Genomic DNA, 24,907 nt, shown 5'->3' on the forward strand with positions numbered 1-24,907 from the left:
TGCATCTGATTAAACACTAATGTGTAATTCTTTTTTCTTTTGTCCTATTTCACTTCTCTAACTAAATGTTTGACACACTGAGGCAAAACACATTTCTTCTTTTGTATTCTCTTATAGTACCTAGCACAATGCCTGAAAAACTTGAGTTTTTTTGGCTGGTTTATTTATTTTTAGAGAGAGGGAAGGGAGGGAGACAGAGAGAAAGAGAAACATCAATGTGTGGTTGCTTCTCACATGGTCCCCCCATTGGGGAGGTGGGCCTGCAACCCAGGCACATGTGCCCCAACTGGGAATTGAACTGGCAACACTTTGGTTTGCAGCCCATGCTTAATTCACCAAGCTACACTAGCCAGGGTTTGAAAAACTTACACTTTTAATGGTAGAGGTAGACCCAGAGGAGGAAAGGGAATGGTCAGAGAAACAAACTAAATCTGTATAAACAATGTACAGTGAGAGAAAAGAAATAAGTTAAAACAACATTGGGTTCATGAGAAGCCCAATGAAGATTAAAAAAAGAAGAAAAATGTTAACTGGATTTGTCCAAATGGGCCATTGATAATCTTAATAAAAATGGTCTTCGTGAGGCATTAAGTGTGGAAACAAGATCAGACTGGACTGAAGAGTGAGGTGGAGGAAGAATACTGACAGCGGATATGAATCACTCTATTATGTTTAAAGAGGAGTGGCTGGAGAATGACATGGAATACAGGGAATTTTTTCTTTGTTTTTAAATGGAATATATCAAGGATGTTCAAGTGGATAATACGGATTCACTAAACTAGTTCCTCAAACATGTTCACAACTCAACTTGTCACCTACCACTGGCCGCCTGTAAACTGCTCTTTCTGCCAATGGGTGTGAGTCCCCTCCGCTGTGTTCCTCATCTTCCCTTGTGCTTTCAGAACTCCCACACTTCCTTTTCTAGCACCAGTCACTGTGATCTTTGCTAGGATGCCATCTCAAAATTTCCTGCGTAGCAAAGCTTTGTCCCTTTTCTGTCCTCCCATTGGACCTAGTCCATATGGTTAGTGCACAAGGAGAAAAAGTTACCTATTTAGGCTTCCTATAGGCTTTAAACTATGAAGTTGTAGTCACTGAAAAATTCAGAGACTGAGATGAGCTACAAAAACACAAAACCTGACCTGTAAAAGCAACCCAAATGAAGCAATAATCAGTAAGTAGCTGAGATATTTAGGAGATACCAAAAATCTAAACAGCTACCTCAGTATATGTGTATGTAATGTGTGTGTACGCACATATATTCAATAAAAGTTCAGTGAACAAACATTTACTGAACAGCTATTATAGTGCCAGGAACTATTCTACGCATTGTCACATACTATTCTAATTGCTTCTTTAAATACCAAGCTTAGTTAGAGTAGGGCAACATCTAAATGGTTTAGTGCTATACATACAGCACCTAGAACACTGCCAGGAGTGGTTCCAAGCATACCGTGAATATGTGCAAGGGCAGTCAGAAGTTTCAGCATGCTCCCAACTACCACTGGAAAATCTACCAGTGTATCACCAACTTCACCCTGCTTTCCCTGTGATGAAGGATGACCAAAGTGTGCTCTACACTAAGGTTAACACCCTCTACTTGGGTGCTGAATCTCAACCTTTCTTGTGAAGATTTCTCAAGGTTACCTTCTTTCTCTCCCATCTGTCATTTGTTTTTTCCTTTTTACTAAATCATTAAGATTAGCATATAAATATGATAAAATACCCTCATCATCTTATAAAAATACTCACCTGACATCACCATACCCGCCTTGAAATCACATTTCTCTTCTCCCCTTTACAGACAATGCATCAAAAGAAAATCTATGTGTTCACAGTCTCCAACATCTTGTGAGCCACCTGAAATCATTCTTTTGCCTTCCACTTTCTAACCAAAAGTGTTTGTGTCACCAATAAATACTACATTGTCAAATCTAATACCTGGAACACAGTGAGAGCTTACAAGTATCTGTTTAATAAATAAACACATAAACATATCAACTTTATAGAGATGAAAACCACAATTCTGAAATCAAAAATATATTAAATGAGATTACCAACAGATTAGACATTGTAGAACAAAATATTACTTAACCTGAAGATACAGTAATAGAAACTACCCAAAATGAAACAGCAAAAGATAAAAAACTTAAAAAAAAAAAAGGGAAGAATGGTACATTACTGAGCTGTGGAACAACTTCAAAAGGCCTAATGTACAAGTAATTAAAGTCCCTGAGACTTCCTGCCAAGATGGAGGCAGATACACTTTGCCTCCTTGCACAACTAAAAGGACGACAACAAATTTAAAAACAAACAAAAAACCCCCCAGAAATGCCAGAAAATCGAACCATATAGAAGTCTGACAATCGAGTTAAAGAAGAAACATTCATCCAGACTGGTAGGAGGGGCAGAGACAGGCAGCTGGGTGGAGAAGACTCACAGCAAGGTGGCAGGCTGGAGGACCAGGGCAAGCAAGGCTGCAACTGGTGGAGCCAGCCACCCCACATTTCCGTGCAGATAAATTGGGAAGAACAACTGGGGAGGAAGACAAACCACACAACCCAGGGTCCCAGCCCAGGGAAATAAAGCCTCAAACCTCTGACTGAAAAAACCTGTGGGTGTTGAAGTACCGGGAGAGACTCCCAGCCTCACAGAAGAATTTGTTGGAGAGACCCACAGGGTCCTAGAACGTATGCAAACCCACTCACCTGGGAATCAGCATCAGAAGGGTCCATTTTGCTTGTGGGTATCAGGGGAAGTGACTGAAAGCCAGCAGAGAGCTGAACAAGTGGCACTGTTCCCTCTTGGACCCCTCCCTCACATACAGCACCAAAACTCAGCGAGACATGGGTTGCCTCACCCCTAAGATTCCACCCCTTACAACAAAACAGCTGCGTGGAGACAAAAAAATTAGCCAAAAAAGAACAGATCAAAGCTCCAAAAATAGAACTAAGTGATAAAGAAATAGCCAACCTATCAGATTCAGAGTTCAAAACACTGGTAATCAGGATACTCACAGAATTGGTTGAGTATGGACACAAAATAGAGGGAAAAATGAAGGCTATGCAAAGTGAACCAACAGGAAAAGGGAAAGAAACTGGGACTAAAATCAATGGTTGGGACCAGAATAAATAAACATGCAACCAGAACAGAATAAAGAAGCAAAAATTCAAAAAAATGAGAGGCTTAGGAACCTCCAGGACAATCTTAAACATTCCAACATCTGAATCATAGGGGTGGCCGAAGGAGAAGAGGAAGAGCAAGATACCGAGAACTTATTTGAAAAAGTGATGAAGGAGAACTTCTCTAATCTGGCAAAGGAAATAGACTTTCAGGAAGTCCAGGAAACTCAAAGAAATTGGACCCAAGGAAGCACAACTGGGGAGGAAGACAAACCGCACAACCCAGGGTCCCAGTGTAGGGAAATACAGCATCAAACCTCTGACTGAAAAAACCTGTGGGGGTTGAAGTACCGGGAGAGACTTACCTAGGCACATCATAATTACATTAGCCAAGACTAAAGATAAGGAGAGAATCTTAAAACAACAGAAGGAAAGAAAAGAGTTACCTACAAAGAAGTTCCCATAAGGCTAATAGCTGATTTCCCAAAAGAAACCTTATAAGCAAGAAGGGGCTGGAAAGAAATATCTGAAGTCATAAAAAGCGAGGACCTCCATCCAAGACTACTCTGTCCAGCAAAGCTATCATTTAGAATGGAAGGGCAAATAAATTGCTTCCCAGATAAGGTCAAATTAAAGGAGTTCATCATCATCAAGCCCTTATTATATGAAATGTTAAAGGGACTTATCTAAGAAAAAGACAAAAAATATGAACAGTAAAATGACAATAAACTCACAACTAACAACAACTGAACCTAAAAAAATAAAAACAAAAACGAACTAAGCAAACAACTAGAACAGGAACATATTCACAGAAATTGGGACCACGTGGAGGGTTATGAGCAGGGAGGGGGAAAAGTACGGGGAATAAGAAGCATAAATAGTAGGTACAAAATAGACAGGGGGAGGTTAAGAATAGCATGGGAAATGGAGAAGCCAAAGAACTTATTATGTTATGACCCATGGACTTGAACTAAGGTAGGGGAATGATGGTGGGAGGGGCAATACAGGGCGGAGAAGAACAAAAGGGAGCAAAAAAAAAAAAAAAAAAACCGGGACAAATGTAACAGCATAATCAATAAAATATATTTTAAAAATAAAAAGAAATCAGTGGAAACCAGGAAATAAAAATAAAGTCCCTGAAGAAGAGAATAAGGGAGGAGAAGATACAGAAAAATATTTTGAGAAAATAGGAGCAAAATTTTTCCTAATGTGATAAAAACTATAAACCCAAAGTTCAAAGAAACTAATAAATAAACAAGCACAAGTAAGAAGAAAAGAATCACACTAAGATACATCTTAACTGAAGAGCTTAAAATTAGTAACAAAAAATAATCTGAAAAGAAGCCAGAAGGAAAAAAAAACACATCACAAAGACAGAAGGAATGACAATAAATTACATATCAAAAACAACGCAAGCCAGAAGACAGCAGAGCAATGTATTCAACATAGAATTCTACATCCAATTAAAATACCTTAAAAAGAAAGGTGAGATAACTATTTATTTCAGACATACCAAAAAGCTAAAAGCATTCATCACCACCAGCAAACAAGCACTAAAAGAAGTGTTAAAGAAAGGCCTCTAGGGAGAAGGAAAATAATACCAGAGAGGAACCTGGATAAATACAAAGGAAATGGTAAATCTGGGGAAATACAAAAGACTTTTTTCCTGTTATTTAAATATTTTAAAAAGATAACAGAATGCTTAAATGGAAAATAGTAACAGTATTGTGGGGTTTATAACTTACATGAAAGCAAAATATATGTAGTAACAGTACAGATGCTAGGAAGGGAGAAATGTAGGCATAATATAGAAAGGTTCATAAGTATTAGAAAAGAATGGTACACTATTACTTGAAGATAGACTCTGATAAGTTAAAGACATATTCTATAAACCCTGGGGCAAACATTAAATAATACAAAGAGTTATAACTAATAAGCCAAAAATAAATGTAAGAATGAAAAATACTCAACACAAAAGAAGGCCAAAACAACAACAACAAAGACTAGATGTGACAAGTAGATAATAAAAAGCAAGAGGACAGAGATTTAAACCCAGCCATAACAATAATCACATTAAATGTAAATGACCTAAATACCCTAATAAAAAAGTATAGTGTCAGACTGGATTTTTTAAAAAGCAAGATAAAATGATATGCTACCTATAAGACATGCATTTTAAATATAAAGACAGCTTAAAAGGATGGAAACGGGTAATCAAAAGGAAGCTGGAACAGTTCTATTAATATGAGACAAAGTATATTAGCAGGATTAAAAGGGATCATTTCATAACGATAAAGAGGTCAATTCATCAAAAGCAATGGTAATTCCAAATGCTTATGCACTTAAGCACAACAGAGATTAAATAGTATAAAGAAATGGATAAGCAAAAACAAATTCAAAATTATAGTTGGAGATTAATTACAACTCTCAATAATTGATAGATCAACTAAAATTAAAACAAAAACAGAAAACTTGAATCTTATAACCTACCTTCATCTAATTGATATTTATAGGGTACAACATTCAATACCAGCAGAATATACATTCTCTTTAAGTATACATGAAGTATTTATCACAGTGGAATTAAACCACAAATCAATAACAAAAAATACATGGAACATTTAGAAATTAAATGACACTTCAAAAATAACCCATAGAACGAAGGAATGAAAAAAAATCAAGAGGGATTTTGAACTGAATAAAAATGATAACACATACTAAGATTTGTGGGTTGCAGATAAAACATTACTTAGAAGGAAATTAATAATACTAAAAGTGTAGAGTAGAAAATTACAAAGATCTCTAATCAATGACCTTAGTTTCCACCTCAAGAATTTTTTTTAGCCATGAGTGGTGTGCATATGTGGGTTGGGTGTTGTCCTGCAAACTGAAAGGTTGCCAGTTCGATTCCTGGTCAGATCACATGCCTGGGTTGTGGACCAGGTTCCTGATTGGGGGCCTGCAAGAGGCAACCAATCAATGTTTCTTTTGTACATCAGTGTTTCTCTCCCTATCTCCCTCCCTGTCCTACAAAGAAAGCTCAATTTCCAAAGGGTATCACTGGTGAATTTTAATAAAAATTTAAGGAATAAATAATACCAATGCTACATGAACTATTCCAGAAAATTAAAGAGAAGGGAGTTATGTCACAACTCACTCTATGAAATCAGAATTACTGACACCAAAGCCAGGACACATAAAAACAACAAATTACAGACCAATATCCCTCAGAAACATAGATACAAAAATTCTTTCTAGAAAGAGGTTTTGAAAATCAAATTCAAAACTACATAAGGCAGAATAAAATTTTTTTAACCAGAAATGTTACACTGATTTTAAATTTAAAAATTAACTAAGGTAATTCACATGTTATACACACATCAAGAAAAAGGAAAAATCCTATTATATCACAAATCCAACAAAAACATTCAACCAACTCCAAATTCATTCTTGATAATAACTTTCAGGTTAGTGGGAATTGAAAGGAACTTCCTCAATTAATAAATGAGAGCTACAAAAATCTCACAGCTAAGATCATACCTAATGGTGAAAGACTGAATTCTTTCCTGTCTATGATCACACATGTCTAATCTCATGACTTCATTTAACATTGTAATAGAGGTTCTAGCCAGTGAAATGAAGCAAGAATAAGAAATGAGGCATTCAGTTTGAAACAGAAAAAACTGTAACATGCTTTATTCACAGATGACATGATTGTCCAATTATAAAATTCTATATCTCCAAAGATGCTACTACAATTAAGAAAATGTATAAAGGTTGCAAGATGAAAGATAAAATTCCAAATAAAATGTATTTCTATAAACTAGCAAAGGAAAGTCAAGCACAATTTATAAAATACCATTAATAATAGCATCAAAATTAAATACTTAGAGACATCTCTGATAAAAGATGTGCAAGACCTAGACAATGAAAAATGGAAAACAATAATGACAGGAATTAAATTATACCTAAATTGAGAAGATAAACGAACGCTTGTGGGTCAGAAGATTCAATATTGCTAAGATGTCAAGTCTTCCCAAAGTGGCTACAGATCCAACACAATCTCTATCAAAATTTCATAAAGGTTTTATGCTGAAACTGATAAGCTAATTGTAAAATTCATATGAAAGTGCATAGGAAGGACCTAGAAAAATCACGATTTTTAAAAATAAGAATATAATTGGAGGATCTGATATCAGATAATCAAGGCAGCGTGGTAGAGGTGCTGAGACAAAGAAATTAATGAAACCAAACATAGTCAGAAATCTACAACACAGATATGTTCAACTGCAATTGCTAAAGCATTTCAGTGGAGAAAGAAAAGGTTTTTTAACATATGATGCTGGAATTAGACATCCACATACCAAAAAGAAGAGAAATTAAAGGAGAGAAAAGAAATATGACCCATATCTTATTATCGTACAAAAATTAACTTAAGATGGATCACAGATCAAAATGTAAAACCTAGAACTATAGAAAATCTAGGAAACAGCATAGAATTTGAATTAAGGAAATATTTCTTAGATACCAAAAACATGATGTACGAAAGAAAAAATTGATGAATTTGACTTCACCAATATTAGCAATTTCTGTCCTTTGAAAGACACTGTGTAGACAATAAAAAGGTAAGCCACATATTGGTGAAAAAATTTACAAACCACATATCTGATCATGGACTTGCATCCAGAAATTATAAACAACTCTCAAAATTCACTAAGAAGAGGACAACAATCAAATAAGTGATGGATAAAAGATTCAAACAGACAAAAAAAGACATAAAAATGACAAATAAGTACATGAAGAAGACAATGAATATCATTAGTCACTAGAGAAATGCAAATTAAAATTGCAGTAAGGCATCCCTACAAAATTTCTAGTAGGGCTAAAACTTTAAAAGACTGAACATACCAAGTATTGGTAAGATGTGGAACAACTAGAACACTCATACATTGCTGACAGAAATATAAAATGTTGAAACTCAAACTGTTTTCAACCACTTTGGAAAACAGTTTAAGTTTCTTAAAAAGTTAAATATTACACCTATCAGATACCCAACTTCTTCTCTCAAAGGTGTTTACCAAAGAGAATTAAAAGCATATGTCCACACAAAGCCTTGTACACAAACATTCACAGCAATTTTAATAGCCAAAAATGGAAATACAAATGTCCATCTATAGAAGAATGATAAACTATATAATCATAAAATTGAACACTACTGAGCAATTAAAAACAATGATTTATACATGTAACAATGTGGATGAATCTCAAAATAATTGAGTGGAATGAAAGAAACTAGAACAAAGGTACATAATTTACACGAAGTTCTCAGAAATTCAAACTAATCTATAGTGGCAAAACAAAGTAGTGGACAGAAGGGGCAAAGCTGGAAGGAAAACAGCCTTATAAAGAATCACTAAAAAATTGGAGGGGTGGTGATTGCTATGTTAATTATATTGACTGAGGTGATGGTTTCACAGGTGTATACATATGCCAAAATTCACCCAATTTTATATTCTTGGTACTGTTTATTGAATATCAATTAATCCTCAATAAAACTACTGAAAAGATATTCAACTGTTTAAAAATATAAGAAATATCTGACAAAATCCAGCAACTATTTATGACAAAAACTCTGAGCACATAACTCAACATAATAAAGGCCACATGTGACAAAACAATAGCTAACATACTATATGAGGAAAAACTAAAATTATTTCCATTAATAAACAAGACAGGGATGTCTACTTTCACCACTCTTATTTAACACAGTACCTGAAGCCCAAGCTGCAACAAACAAACAAGAAGGAAGTATAAAAGGCATCCAAATGGAAGGGAAGAAGTAAAACTGCCATTATTTGCAGAAGACACGATGCTATACACCGAGGTTTGTCCAGAAAAAGCCCAGTCATTGTTAATATGATGAGAATGGTTTGCGTGACATCAGTGTAACCTGGCAGCCAGGAAGAGTGGACTGGAATGCACATGCATGAACAATGACAACTTCACTGTACTAGTCAGTGGGAACAGTAGACACCATTGAGTGAGCATGTGTGCTGTGTGGCCATTGCCTTCAAAATGACCGAGCAAGTAGAGCAACAAATCTGCACCAAATTTTGCATTAAGCTTGAACATTCCTCTATGGAAACTATTTGGATGATTCAGAAGGTTGCAGCTATGGGCAACTGGTGATTGGCAGCTTCATCACGACAATGTGCCCAATCATGCATCATGTCCTGAGGAGAGCTTTTTTGGTGAAACATCAAACCATCTAGCTGACTCAGGCCCCCTATAGACCAGATTTGGCGCCCTGTGACTTCTGGCTTTTCCCAAAACTAAAATCACCTTTGAAATGGAAGAAATTTCAGACTGTTGATGAGATTCAGGTAAATACAATGGGGCAGCTGATGTAGAATGGGAGAATTATGTGAGGTCCCAAGATGCCTACCTTGAAGGGGACCCATGTGTCATTGTCCTATGTTCAATGTTTCTTGTATCTTCTTCAATAAATGTCTCTATTTTTCCTATTACATGGTTGGATACCTTGTGGACAGACCTCGTAGAGAGAACGGTTAGAGATTCCACTAAAAACTACTAAAACCAATACATGAATTCAAGTAGCATGATACAAATAAATATTCAGAAACTGATTGGATTTTTATACACCAATAATGAACTATAGGCAGAGAAACTAAGAAAGTAATCTCATTTACCATTGCACAAAAAAAGAAAGAAAAGAAAAACAAAAAAAATAGGAACCTAGGAATAAATCTAACCAAGGAGGTAAAAGACTTGTACTTGGAAAATTGTAAGACACTGAAGAAAAAACTGAAGAAGATACAGATGAATGGAGGCATATACCATGCACACAGACAGGAAGAACTAACGCCATTAAAATATCCATACCCCCAATAAATCTACAGGTGCAACACAATTTGTATAAATACCAATGGTGTTTTTCATAGAACTAGAACAAATAATTCAACAGTTATTTGGAAAAGACTCCAAACAGCCACCGCAATCTTGAGAAAAAAGAACAGTTTGAGGTATCACGCTATCTGGTGTCCACCTACACAAGGCCATAGTAATCAGAACAGCAGTGTGGTATTGGCACAAAAACAGACTCAGATCAATGGAGCAGAACGGAGAGTTCAGAAATAAACCCACACCTACGTGATCAATTAAAATATAACAAAGGAGGGAGTAACATACAATGGGGTAAAGACAGTCTATTCAATAAATGGTTTTGGAAAAACTGGACAGATATATGCCAAAAACAAAACTAAATCACCTTCTTACAACATAAAGAATAAACTCAACATGGATTAAAGACTTAAATGTTAGACTCAAAACCATAAAAATCCTAAAAGAAAACACGGATGGCAAAATCTCAGACATTTTTCTTAGTAATATTTTGTTTTTCATGTATTTCATCAGGCAAGGAGAACAAAAGAAAAAATAAACAGATGGGACTACATCAAAATAAAAAGTTTTTATAGAGCAAAGGAAACTATCAAAAAAATGAAAAGACAGCTCACTGAATGGGTGAACATATTCGTCAATGATACATCTGATAAGGGGTTAATAGCCAAAATTTATAAAAAACTCACACAACACCAAAAAAAACAAACAATCCAATTAAAAAGTGGGTAGAGAACCTGAGCAGACACTTCTCCAAAGAGGACATAGAGGTGACTAACAGACATATAAAAAGATGTTCAATGTCACTAATCACTAGAGAAATGCAAATTAAAACCACAGTGAGATATCACCCCACACCTGTCAGAAAGGCCACCACCAATAAATTAAAAAACAACAAGTGCTGGCGAGGATGTGGAGAAAAGGGAACCCTTTCGCACAGTTGGTAGGAAATTAGAATGATGAAGCCACTGTGGAAAGCAGTATGAAGATACCTCAAAATATTAAAAATGGAACTGCCTTATGACCCAGCAATTTCACTTCTGTGTATATATATGAAGAAACCCAAAACATTAATTGCAAAGAATATATGTGCACTATGTTAACTGTAGTGTTATTTACAGTGAAGATACAGAAGCAACCCAAGTGCCCATCAATAAACAATATACAATGGAATGTTGCTTGATCATAATAAATAATGAAATCTTACAATTTGCAATAGCATGGATGGACCCAGAGGATATTATTATGCTAAATGAAATAAGTCAGACAGAGAAAAGCAAATACCAATATAATTTCACTTGTATGCAGATATAACTTACATCTTTGGCATATTATGCTTTATAATTTCAAAAAAGGTAAAAACACAACTGAGACATAAAAAAAGATTTGTGCAGTGTATGGAGAAGATGCTGTGACTGATAATACATGTCAAAAGTGGTTTGAGAAGTTTCGAGTCAGAGATTTCTCAATGGACGAAGCTCCACAGTCAGGTAAACCAGGTAAGGTTGAGACTAATCAGCATTGTTCCACGCAGGAGACAGCTGACATACTCAGAATATCCAAATCAATAAAGTTATTGGTGAAAATGAAAAATGTGTCTTTCATTTTATGGAAAAATCCTAAATGGACTTTTTAGACAACCCAATAATATTTAAAACTATAAAACTCTTAGGAAAAAATAGGTATAAATCTCTTGTTACCTTGGATTATGAAATGGTTTCTTAGCTATGACACTAAAAAATTTATACAGTGGAATTCACCAAAATTAAAAATTGCTGTGCTTTAACGAATACCATCAAGCTGTGACCAGTGTGGCTCGGTTGGTTGGGCATCATCCCATAAACCGAAAGGTCGCCATTTTGATTCCTGGTCAAGGCACATGCCTGGGTTACCATTTCCACCTCTGGTGAGGGCACATGAGAGCGGCAACCAATGGATGTTTCTCTCCCTTCCTGTCTCCCTCCTCTCTCTTACTTTCTCCCTCCCTTCCCCTTGCTCTAAAACTAAATATATAAAGCCTTTAAATAATACCATCAAGAAATGGGAGAAAACTTTTGCAAATCATACATCTGATAAGGGGCTGCACTCCAAATACATAAAGAACTCCTATAACTTAATGTTAAATAAACAATCTAACTTATAAATCAGCAAAATATCTGGATATATCACCTAATAAAATACACAAAGGCTGATAAGCCCATGAAAAGATTCTCAGCATCATTAGCCATCAGAGAAATGAATATGAAAACCACAATGACATGCCAATTCACACCCACCCACTAACTATAATCCAAAAGAAGCTGGCCAGGATGTGGAGAAATTCAAACTCTCACACACTTCTGGTGGGTTATGAAAAATGAACCAGCCACTTCAGAAAATCATTAGGCAGTTCCTCATATATTAAACAGAGTTTCCACATGATCTAGCATTTCCACTCCTGGGTATATAAACAAGAGAGTTGAAAACATTGTCTACCCAAACACTTTACAAATGTCACAGTAGCATTTGCCTTACTAGCCAAAAACTGAAAACAATCCAAATGTCAATCAAATGAACAAAGTATTATATATCCATACAGTAAAATATATTCAGTCAGCCCTGACCAGTGTGGCTCAGTTGGTTGGGCATCATCCCGCAAAGCAATAGGTCGCCAGTTTGCCCTGGTTGGGGTGTGTACAAGAGGGAACCAATCGATGTTTCTCTCTCGCACTTTCTCGCTCCCTTCCCCTCTCTCTAAAAATAATTTTTAAAAACCTTTAATAAAATATATTCAGTCATAAAAAATGAAGTACTGATACATACTATCACAGGGTTCAAGATGAACCTTGAAAACATCATGCTAAGTGAAAGATCCAGTCACAAAAGACTGTATATTGTATGATTGCATTTACATAAAAATCCAGAATAGGTTAATCTATAGAGAGATAACTTAAGACTAATGGTTGCCTAGGGCCGGGAGGTGGGCAATGGCTGGAAGAAATAGAAGGGTAACTGCTAAAACCCTTCAGCAGGGTTTCTTTTTGGGGTGATGAAATGTTCTGAAATAACTGTCTGATGGTTACGCAATTCTAAATACACTAAAAACCAGTGAACTGTCCATTTTAAATGGATGAACTGAATGACACATATTTCAATAAAACTGTTACCCCAGAATTATGAACTTATATTCAAAGTCTTCTAATAAATTCAAGCTTTAATTTTACCATTAAAAAAGAGGCATAGCTATTAGATAATACAAGAGATAGAATAAAAAAGCTGGAGTGTATATATGAATATCAGACAAAGTAGACTTGAATATCAGATAAAGGAAATCTCAAAACAAGCATTAAAACCAGATATAAAGGAAGACATCTTATAATGTAAAAAGGGGATCAATTCACCAGAAAGACATGGCAATCTTGTTATAACCTAATGACAAAGCTGCAAATACATGAATTAAAAAACAGACAAAAAAGAAAGAAACAGATCTGCAAATAGGGATACAGATGTCAACACTCTCCTTTCAGTAACTGAAAGAGTAGGCAGAAAGTCAGTAGAAATACAGATTACTTAACTACTCCCAACCAACTTGATCTACTGATAATATAGAACATATTGTATCTAGTGTACATGAAACAGTCACTAAGAAAGATCATATACTAGGCCATCAACATTTAAATTTAAAAGGACTGAAATTATATAGCACATATTGTCTGAAGAGAACACATATAAATTAGAAGTGAACTAACAAAACAGTATCTGGAAAATCCTTAAGTAGTTGAAAATATAACCGCATATTTTTGAGTAACCCATGGATCAAAGTCAAATAGGAAATATTTTTCACTGAATGATAATAAAAACACTATATATCATAATTTTTGAGATACAACTAAAGCAGGGCTTAAGAGGGAAATTAGAAGCTTTAAATACTTAAAACAAGAAATATTTACAACCTATGATCTAATTTTCCACCTTAAGATATTAGAAGAAAAGCAAATAAAACCCAGAATGAGTAGAAAGAATAATCACAGTAAAAGCAAAAATCAAAGAAATAGAAAACTGAGAAAAATTAAGATGGTTCTCAGAAATTATCACTCAAAGTGATAAATCTCTAGCTGGAATGATCAAAGATAAACACAAGTCATTAATATCACGGGGGGAAAGGACTTCACTATAGATCCTATGCACATTAAAAGAATAAGTATATGTTATAAATAAATCTATGACAATAAATTTGACTAGTTAGATGAAATAAACAAATTACCAAAATGCACACAAGAAGGAATAAAAATCTGAATAGCTCTATAACCAACAAAGGAACTGAATTTATAATTTACAACCTTCCAATAAAGAACTCTACAGGTCCAAACAGCTTCAGTGTTGAATTATAATAAACACTCAAAAAAGAATTAATACTAACATTCTAAAAACTATTTCAGGAAGTAAAGATAAGGGAACACTTCCTTGCTCACTTTAGGAGGCCAGTACTACCCTGGTACCAAAACCAAAGACCTTAAAACCCCACAAAATATTCAACCCTGCCGCCGCCATCACCACCCACACAAAAAAGGCAAAAGATTGAACTGACACCTTTTTTTAAAAAACAGTTAATTAGCTCACAAAAAAAGTTCAACGTCATTTGTCACCAGGGAAATACCAAATTAAAACCAAAATGAGATATCTATATACCTGCCCAGTAAAATGGCTAAAAATAAATGACTGACAATACCTAATGAAGGCAAGGACAGAAAACAAACTATCATACCCTGCTGGGGGACAGGAGTGGGGAGAAGTAGGAGTGATAAAATCACTTTGGAAAAAATAGTTTTCAGTTTAGTATTAATTTAACGTGTATCCAACATATGACCCAGTAGCCTGGGCCAAATGGCTCAGTTGGTTGCAGCATCATCCTGTACACCAAAGGGTTGCAGTTTCAATCCCCTGTGGGCATGTATAGGAGGCAGCCAATTGCTGTCTGTCTGTCTGTCTGTCTCTCTCAAAACAATAAAAACATATCCTCAGGTGAGGACTGAAAAAATTTTTTTAATTAAAAAAAATACGACGCAGTAATTCTACTTTTTACCATATGACTCAGTATTTACCCAAAGAAAAACTTGTAAGTAAGTACATGTTTACACTTTATTCTTAATAGTCCAAATCTGGGAAAAACTCAAGTGTCAATCAACAAGCGAATGGATAAATTTTGGTATTTTCATACAACACAAATAAAAAGGAACAAATTACTGATACATTCAAGAACATGAAAGAATTCCAAAAGTATATGCTGACCAAAAGAAGGTAATCACATACACAAAGGAAGCAAACACCTGAATGGATTCCATTTGTATGAAATTCAAAAAAACTAAAACTTATTTAAAATGACATAAAACAAATCAGCAATTGTGTGGGGCCAGTGGTGGGAGTGAGGTGGTCTGCAAAGGAATGTAAGGAAACTTTGGGAGTGATGGGAATGTTATAATTTTTCATCAGGGTAGTGGTTACAAAGGTGCATACATTTATCAAAACTCACACTGTATATTAAATACACATGCATTTTTCATGTGTAAAAGATCATTTCAAAAGTAAAAGATTGCTTCTCAGCCTTCTGGCTAAGATCAGGTGTGAGTAGAAGAGTGGTGTGGCGCACATACACACAGAAAGTTGTGTCTCTACCTAACATCATTCACAAAAATCAATTGGGTTAAACATAAACATAGCAAACAAAGCTGCAATCACACTAAAAGAAAAGTAAAAGGATGTGTTTATAATCCTATGGAATGAATAGTCTTCTTTAATAAGAAATTAAAAAGCAAAAGCTACAAGAGAGAAAAAGATATTTACTCATCAAAATTAACACCTCCTAGCCCTGGCTGGTGTGGATCAGTGTATTGAGCGCCAGCCTGTGAACTGAAAGGTCACCAGTTCAATTTCCATTCAGGGCACATGACTGGGTTGCAGGCTAGGTCCCCAGTTGTGGGCGTGGGAGAGGCAACCTCTCAATGTATCCGTTGCACATCAGTGTTTCTTTCCCTCTCCCTCCCTTCTTTAAAAATAAACAAATAAAATCTTTTTTTTTTAATTAAAACCTTCTAGACCAGAGGTGTGTAACCTTTTGGTATCTCTGGGTCATACTGGAAGAAGAGTTAGTTGTCTTGGTCCACACATTAAATATACAAACACTAATGAAAACTGATGAGCAAAAAAAAAGCTCCATACATAATTTTCATGATATCTGCCACCACAAATGAGCAAAAAAGTTCTCACATAATAACCCTAATTATGCAGCTTTTGATAATCTTTTAAAATAGTTGAGCAGGTTCCAAGTTTGTGATCACTAATATAGAAAATGTATGTATCTAGGTAATAAAACTTAGTAAAAAAACTAGGTAATATTTTAAGTAAATTTACTATTTTGTGTTGGGCCACATTCATAGCCATCCTGGGCTGCATGCAACCCACAGGCAGCAGGTTGGACACCCTGTTCTAGACCATACAACTCAAAAGGACTCTGGGAAATATATATGCAACATGTAGCAAAAGAAAATACTGGAATCCAGAATTCAAACAAAACAATGTAAAACAAAGAAATCCTAAAACTCATAGCTGAAAGACGTAACCCCAAAGATTAGAGGAAATTGACAAATTCAGCCATATAGAAATCAAGGGAGTGGCAAATGCATAGAAGTGATGAACTTCACTAGCAATCCCAGCAACAGAATGCCATTTTTCATCCAAAAGATTGGTGGTTAAAATAACAAATGGGGGTGTGCATGAGATGAAAAACAGGGAATACAAGTGAGAGCACTGACTGATACAAACACTATCGAGGGAATATGAGAGTATATATTAACCATATGCTTTTAATACACAGTAATTCTACTTCTTGCTTTTTTCCCAAAAGAAACTTGCATGCCCACAAAATGGCATGAACAAAGATATCCACTAATGCAAAATTTCCAAAAATGAAAACTTGGCAACCAAAGGGACATGGCTAAATAATAAGATACATTTACACCATTGATGCAATTTGAAAAGATGAAATACCTCTATATGCAATATATTATCTATTTATAATCCATAGGTGATATATATGTGTGATAACAAGGAAGTTCTCTAAGATCTATTGCTGATTAAAAATACAGAATAATCTGTAAAGAAATTGATGAGAAAATGGCTACATGTAATTATTACATACATATGTGTGTAAATGCATATGAAAAGTCTTACAAAAGGCCCTGGCTGGGTGGCTCTGTTGGTTGGAGTGTTGTCCTGCACCAAAAGGTTGCAGGTTCGATCCCCAGTTTGGGGCTCACACAAGAGGCAACTGGTGGATGTTTCCCTCTCATACTGATGTTTCTCTCTCCCTCCCACCCCCCTAAAACAATAAATATATCCTAGAGTGAGGATTAAAGAAAGCAAAAGTCTTACAAAGGCATGTATGAAAGGAACTCCAATGAGATGGAGAAGGCAGAACTGAGGAAGGCTATTATTTGACGACCTGGTCAAACTATACAAGGAGAATGTATTCTTGTACAATTTAATGTAAAAAAAAAAAAAGTTGGCTTTGGAATTTTTGTCTGAGGAACCTTTTTCAAATGACATAAAGACGGTTTCTATGTCCTATGGAAAGGAGTTTCTCAGACAACAGTTCAACAAAATCTTACCACCTATAACCTTAGAACACCATTAATAGTTCGTAACAAACTTGAAAGTCTCTTCCCCATATTGCCTTCAAACCTTTTCAAGTACCTCTCCATGTAAATCCCTCTTGATTCCACTATCTGGTTTTATTTTCTTCATAGCAGTTATTACTTGCTGAACTTATCTATTTATTCTCTTGTTTGTTGTCTGTCTCCCACTAGAATGGGAATGGCAAGACAATTTTGAATTCATGTAATTTTAGTCAAGCCATTTTGAGTTTTCTTATAGTATCAAAGACACATTTTATTTACTTACCTTAGTTGGAAAAGGAAATTTGGAAGGTTCTGTTTTGCATGGTGTATGAATAGCCGTTAGAGGGGGAGGCCATGAATGCGTCATCTCCTGAAATGTAATTATTACAGTTTGTTTTCAACCAGGTCAAGGATAAAAATTACACAGCTAAAAACCAGATTTATATTATAAATGCTGGTTTCATGATTGCTCCTCCCAAAGTACACATATTTAATCAATAAATATTAATTAAGCACAACTGTGTGCAAGGCACTATGGGTCAGGTAATAAAAATAATATATACTCTCTGGCTTCAAGAAGCTTTGAATTAAGATGATGAAACCTGTGAATAGTTACAGAAATCAGCCTGTAATCAAATACAAGGCACATAGTAAAATGCTACCAAGGACGAGCTTGCTGTGGGAGGTTGGGAAAATAATAAAAACAGCTAACATTTGTGCACCTATAGTGAGCCAGATACTGTGGTAAGTGTTTTACATGTCTATTACTCATGTAGTGCTCACAATGACATTATGAGGTAAATCCCATTACTATCCTAGTCTATGTAGGATGAAATTGAAGCACAGAGGTTATTTATTCAAGGTCACACACTCAGTAAGTAAGGAACACAATTTCATCCTACAAGTCTGGCCACAGAGCCCATTCACTGACAGGAAATTTTGGTCAGGAAATTCGGAACAGAGATTATCTAAAGCACATGAGCAGGAAGACAAACAAGCAAAGCCATAGTCTGATTTTATTCAACACCTTCTGTCAAAGTATATGCCAAGTAAGTCCAAGTAGAGGTTTGATTAAGATCACAATTTGCATGTTAGGGGAACAGGGGGGAGAGAGGTATCAGACTTGGAATAAGGAGGAAGGTATTTATTCTGGCATTTAGGTCAAAGGAAACCATCAGGTGTACGGAAAAAATATAATAAAGGTGTTGTAACTTTTAGGAATTTACCTTATAGCTTATATCCACACATATAAAGATACACATTCAAGCAGCTCACACTTAAAAAATGGAAGCAACCTAAATGTCCAACAATACAGGAATAATTAAATTACCAGACACCCATACGACAGAACACCAAGCAGACAGTAAAATAAGAAATTTAAACACTGATGTCCACGGTATATTATTTGACAAATGCAAATCACAATAAATGTTTATATATGAAAAAAACCTCTATCTCTGGCTGGTGTAGCTCAGTGGATTGAGTGCCAGCCTGTGAACCAAAAGATCTCTGGTTCAATTCCCAGTTAGTGCACATGCCTGGGTTGTGGGCCAAGTCCCCAGCTGGGGGCATGCAAGAAGCAACCGATCAATGTATCTCTTGCATTATCGATGTTTCTCTCCCTCTCTTTCTCCATCCTTCCCCTCTCTCTATAAATAAGTAAAATCTTAAAAACAAATCTCTAGAAAATAGTTAACCGTAGCTACACCCAAAGGTGTGGCAAGAGAATAACAGAAGGGGCAAAAGACAAAGGTGCTTGACACAGTCTCTACTGCTTGAGCCAGAACAGCCACCTGCACTGTAATTGCTCTTTATCATTACAATGGTGCTTTATTTTTTAATGGTATTTCACTTACTGAAATAATACTACATAGCTGATTTCCTAAATCTTGCTCTAGAATGCCAGGTCAAAGGGTGCAACAGTATCATTATTATCACCATTGTATCCCCAGTGCTTGACACATAGCAGGTGTTCAATTAAAATATGAATTAACAAATTTTTTTACAGTAAACATGTATTACTTTTACATTAAAAATTTTTATTCTTCAAGCCTGTTTCTAGAAACAGTATGATGACAACTATCAAGCAAACATGAAGGGCACTAGGACCTGAAGTTCAGTGCACACTACGCAGAGGGAAGGGGGAGAAAACAGAAAATCATACACCCCAGGTTTTCAGTGTTGGCATTTCACACCTCAAACATCAAAATACCCTCAATAAAAAATCTATTTAACGCTCCCCCAGGCCATGTGCCACCCTGTATAAATGAAATGTAGAATAAATTGTCAAGAACATCAAAGAAATAATTGAATGTGAGAAAATCTAAGATTTCTTCTAGTATGCCATTGCATGTTTGAGGATTTGGGGGAAAAGATATATGCTCCCTTGGCTTTTTATACACATGGGAACTAAAAAATGAGTGCCATATGAAAATCAAAGGAAAGAGTTTATTACTGTGGTTTCTGATAGTCTGATATAGGGAGAAGAGGAATTTCATTAGGATTCTAGGAAAAAAACAGAATCTATATGTAACTGAAGAGGAAGAAGAAACACATTCCATGGGAAGTTTTCTTTAAAAAAAGGTAAAACAGCAAAAAAGTGTATGACTTAGGGAAACCAGTTTGGTCAATCAGTAGGGAGAGAGGCTAGCATGGGCCAGTAGAAGGTCTGGAATGTTAGGTTTGGACACTATTCTCTGTATGGGCCTTAGAGAGCCACTGAAAATTTCCAGGAAGCACGTTAAGTTATGAAGATAAAGGACTGAGGTGAAGAATAGGGCAGCGATACGGAAGAGGGATGAGCAAGGAAACCAAAGGCAGAAGGGAAGAGTGAGGACTGTACATTGCTATTACCGAAGCTCAGGGTGGCAGAAATGGAAATAAAGGGATGAATATTTTCAAGGAATTTTCAAACTCTACATGTAGCTTTGTGATTAAATAGAACATGAGAGGAAAAAATAAGAGATAATTAGGGTTCTACACTTACAAGCATGGGGAAATGGTAGGAAATGAAGAAGCAGGGAGAAATCCAAATGGAGGCCCAGCTAACAAGCAATTAGGTGACATAAACCAAAATCCGAAGGAGACCCAGGCAGAAGAGAGGAGTGAATAGCTATCTAATAGACAAAGCCAAAAAATGGAGAAAAAAGGCAGTAAAAGAACAAAAAATGGAGAAAAAAGGCAGTAAAAGAACAAAAAGAGGAGGGGCTAGAAAATGCGCCCATATTTCAGAGATATGAGAAGACACGAGGGTTCCCCAAAGACAAAGAATGAGAGGTAAGAAAAGTGGGTGGGAAATAAAAACAATGAAGCACAACAACAGTAAAGGAAGGAAAAATGATTTTTCCAAAAGGAAAAAAAATAACATTTTTTTAAAATAGCAGAAAGAGCAGAGAACTCAAACGAAATCCCTGATGACCTTGCAGAACAGACTCAGCAGAATGGTAGAGGTAAAAGAGAAATACTGGGCTAAAGGAAAGGAGAGAATAAAGCGAAAGCAGTCAACACAAGCAGTTTTTCAAAGGTATCCAAAATGTACAGACACAAAAATTTAGGAGCTTTTGCACAAAGCATATGTAACATGTTTCTGATGGTTTTCCTCTACTGAGTCCAAAGTAGTTATTGTCACTCATCAATTTACTGGACTTTCTCTTTTTCTTTTCCCAACAGAGGAATATACTTTTTGGTCCTGTCTTAATTTTAAACATATTCCATTAAACACTCAAAATATGCAGTATTCAGAGGAGGTCTATCAGTGTAGGATTTGATCAGTATGTACAGCTGAATTATAAAGCAAGTCATTTTCAATGTGATGCTTTGACTGATAAAACTATTGAGTTTTTAGCCCTTCAAATTAACAGGTAAACCTGAGAAAGTACAGTTATATTTGGCTTCTTCCTCTTTTTAAGGCAAACAGTTAAGATGAATTTTTTAACTTACAAACAAAAACTGCTCTTTGAGAAAAAATAATAAACCAAGTGATTTAGAACCCATGTATGAATATAAGCATAATAGAACTAATTATTTTTGATGAACACAAGTTAGACATGTGAGCAATCTGTTGCTTCAGAACCTTTGTGAAATGGGGGGAGGATAAGAGGATAGTAGAGTGTAATTACGTAAGAGAGCTGAACCTATTAAAAAGAAAACACACAACTTACTTTAAGAATTTCATCCACACAGCTCACATCACCAGAAGCAGATGCCTTAAGAAAGAGGGAAAGAAACACATATTAGATTTTAAGTCATTCCTTTATTATTAGACTTTTACCATTTGTTGCACAAATTCAACATTATTAGAAATGAAATTCAATTTAAAAAAGTACTTATGATCCCACAATTCCACATCAGAACACTAATTGGAATCTTTGGATTAATTTTCTTAAATACAGATTTTTCAAAAACTAAAATACTGTAATCACTAAACTATGTAGGACTTTAAAAGTGTATTATTTTTCAGAAGTTTTAAACTTTTTTTTTTTTTAATTTTTTTTAAGATTTTATTTATTTATTTTTAGGGATGGAAGGGAGGGAGGGAGAGAGAGAGAGAGAAACAACAATGTGCGGTTGCTGGGGGTTATGGCCTGCAACCCAGGAATGTACCCTGGCTGGGAATCGAACCTGGGACACTTTGGTTCCCAGCCCGTGCTCAATCCACTGAGCTACGCCAGCCAGGGCTTAAACTTTCTTATACTTAGATTAGAAATAATTTTTTAAATGTAATTTTTCAGGTGAGCAGCTTATCAAAAAATTTAAAGATTTACATACAAAATATACCCACAATATTGAGATTCTTCATTTCACATAAACCAGCAGAATAAAACCAGTATTATCCAAGATTACTTGTTTGGAACATGATGGACATTTTAGCCTTTCTTAAATGTGGAAGTTGTATATTTAAAGGCAAAAACAGAATAAAGAACTGGAGTCTCAACTCAAGTCTAACTCTAAGGATCCTGTTGTTTGAAGAAAAAACTAATTACCACTTTATTCTCTTGAGAGGAGTACTCAGATGACAAATGCCATGAACAATGAGTTTCCCCAGTCCACAGGAAAATTTTTAAATGTTCTCAAAATAGCATTTTACCCATACCTGATCCCCCCTCCCCGTTTTAAGCTATGAGTTATGATTTTTCAGCCACTAACATTACCTTTAAAGTTTTTTTTTTTACTGCAAAAACTTCATCAAAAGAAAAATTCAGCTATTTCACTTCTGTATTCTAAATACCATGCTTTGGCATGTAGTTATAAACACTGTAAATTTCAAACCACTACTATGAGTCTGGAGAAGCTGCCTCAAACCTTAAGTATAACCACAGAAAAGAATGCTGGGATCCAAATCATGTAACATTACCATCTCCAAGGACCCAAACACTTCCAGCATCTATCATAATGAATCATGGCCCACATATCATTCATGGTATTACTACGAAAATACAATTTATAATTTTTTAAACAAAAGTACACAAGATGTATTATTCCATAAAATCAAAAGGAAGAAATCGAAGATATTCATAAATCATACTTTTGTTCTACAACTCACCATTTTCATGTCTGAAACAGTGAATGACATTTCCCCCACCGCCCAGGAGGGGAAGCCACCAGCTCTACGGACCCACCTGGGGTTCAATCCCAAGCCTTCCTTCAAACTTTTATACTCCTTAGTATTAAAACAAAGACACAGTTTAAGCTCAACCATTATTTCATAGTAAATTGCTTCACAATGTTTAGAGCTCTAACTGTGTGACTTACATCCAGTGGCTGGGAAGGGATTTTCAGCTTGGTGAGATGTGCTTTGCTGCTGGGCTTCAGTTCAGCCACACTGTTGCCATGAGACTGGCTGCTGTAGTGCTCAGAAGACAGCTTTGGTTCCACGGACTCCTGTCCGTCCATGGGCCGCACGTAGGCAGTGGGTTTCTGTAACATTGAACTGGACTTCGACATCAATGAAGGTGGGAAAGACTGACTTGAGTGCTGCCCACTGGAAAAAGGTACACGGGAAGGAGAATCCCAGCTTGCATCAGCATCCCGAGGTGATTTGGAACGCTGATGTTCCTTGCTATGGTGATCATTCCCATGAGACCTGGAATGACTGGAGCTTAAAGAAGAAACAGCCTGGGGTTTTCCAGGACTGGAAGAGCGTGATTTGGAGTGTTCTGATCCATGCTGGCCTTTTTTTCGGCTACTGCTTCCACCACTGCTGTATGAGTCACGGTCATGCCTCTGGCTACTACTGTTAGTGCTACCACTGCCACCTGCAGTGGTCCGCTGGCTACTGTGTCCACTCTGCAAACCCGAGGACCGTTTCTGAGACTGAGAAGTGCTGGGTGCAGGTCCTACCGGAGTCCATTTGCTACTCTGATGAGAGCTCCCATGTCTCTGCTCAAAGAAATTTGGGTTAGATTTTTCATCTGCTGTCGGTGGTACAGTAGGCTTGGGAATTGCAACAAGCTTTGGTATAGATCTGTCACCTATGAAATCCTTCATTTCATCGTAGTTTCCAAGCATACTCTGAATACGACTTGATAGCTTATCTTCTTTGCTAGTCTACAAAAAAATGTAAAATATACAATTAGCATAACTGCAAATAAAAGATGTTTCTACACTGATTTTCCAAATTTCAAATGGATATGGTCTTTCCTCATATCTTCCAGTTAATATCTCAAAGCAAACTCCAAATACGTAATTTTTATAGTGGAAAAAAAAAAGCACTGATGAAAAACATTCACACCGAAACAAATATTCTGTAGAACACTGAGAAATATGTATATATAATAGATTCCAAGAGGGAGAAAACCCATATTTCACCAATCAATATACTGAAACAGTAGTGAAAATCTTTTGAAGAGCAGGAAAAGCAATCTGTCTTTTATGTAATTAGGTGTCAGGACAGCAAACTAGTCAGTGTTCATACACTGGCAGTCTAGGAAGACATTACACATTCCTTATGATCCAATCTGTAGTCAGAAGCAAAAACAAAAATTTAGTGAAACAAGTTATACCCAACTGATTGTTTTTTAAATTTTAATTCCTCTTTACTTTGATTCATTAAGCTAAAAGTCCCAGCAACAAATTAAACATGGAAAATCCACTAATCAAAGTTTTAAATCCTCCCCAATAAATTCAATTTAAAAAATAAATAACTTTTAAATCCTGACTATTAATTCTAGCCAATAAATGCTCTAACATTTGAAGTTAACAGTACCTACTTTAAAC

General features: G+C 35.8%; 1 protein-coding gene across 3 annotated transcripts in view; it reads right to left on the reverse strand.

Annotated features, from left to right (window-relative positions):
- Positions 1-24,907, reverse strand: part of AFF4 (AF4/FMR2 family member 4) — a 92,296-nt gene that overhangs the window by 36,893 nt on the left and 30,496 nt on the right. For 2 of the 3 annotated variants that reach the window (XM_036014859.1, XM_028527393.2), the window contains 3 exons: positions 23,444-24,238; positions 21,853-21,897; positions 17,976-18,062 (listed from right to left, as the gene is read on the reverse strand). In XM_036014859.1, the coding sequence (XP_035870752.1) occupies positions 17,976-18,062; positions 21,853-21,897; positions 23,444-24,238 (927 nt within the window). The remainder of the gene's footprint in view (positions 1-17,975; positions 18,063-21,852; positions 21,898-23,443; positions 24,239-24,907) is intronic. The other variant, XM_036014860.1, reaches the window with a different exon arrangement.

This window comes from Phyllostomus discolor, chromosome 13 (genome assembly GCF_004126475.2).
Source record: "Phyllostomus discolor isolate MPI-MPIP mPhyDis1 chromosome 13, mPhyDis1.pri.v3, whole genome shotgun sequence".
Lineage (NCBI taxonomy): Eukaryota > Metazoa > Chordata > Mammalia > Chiroptera > Phyllostomidae > Phyllostomus > Phyllostomus discolor.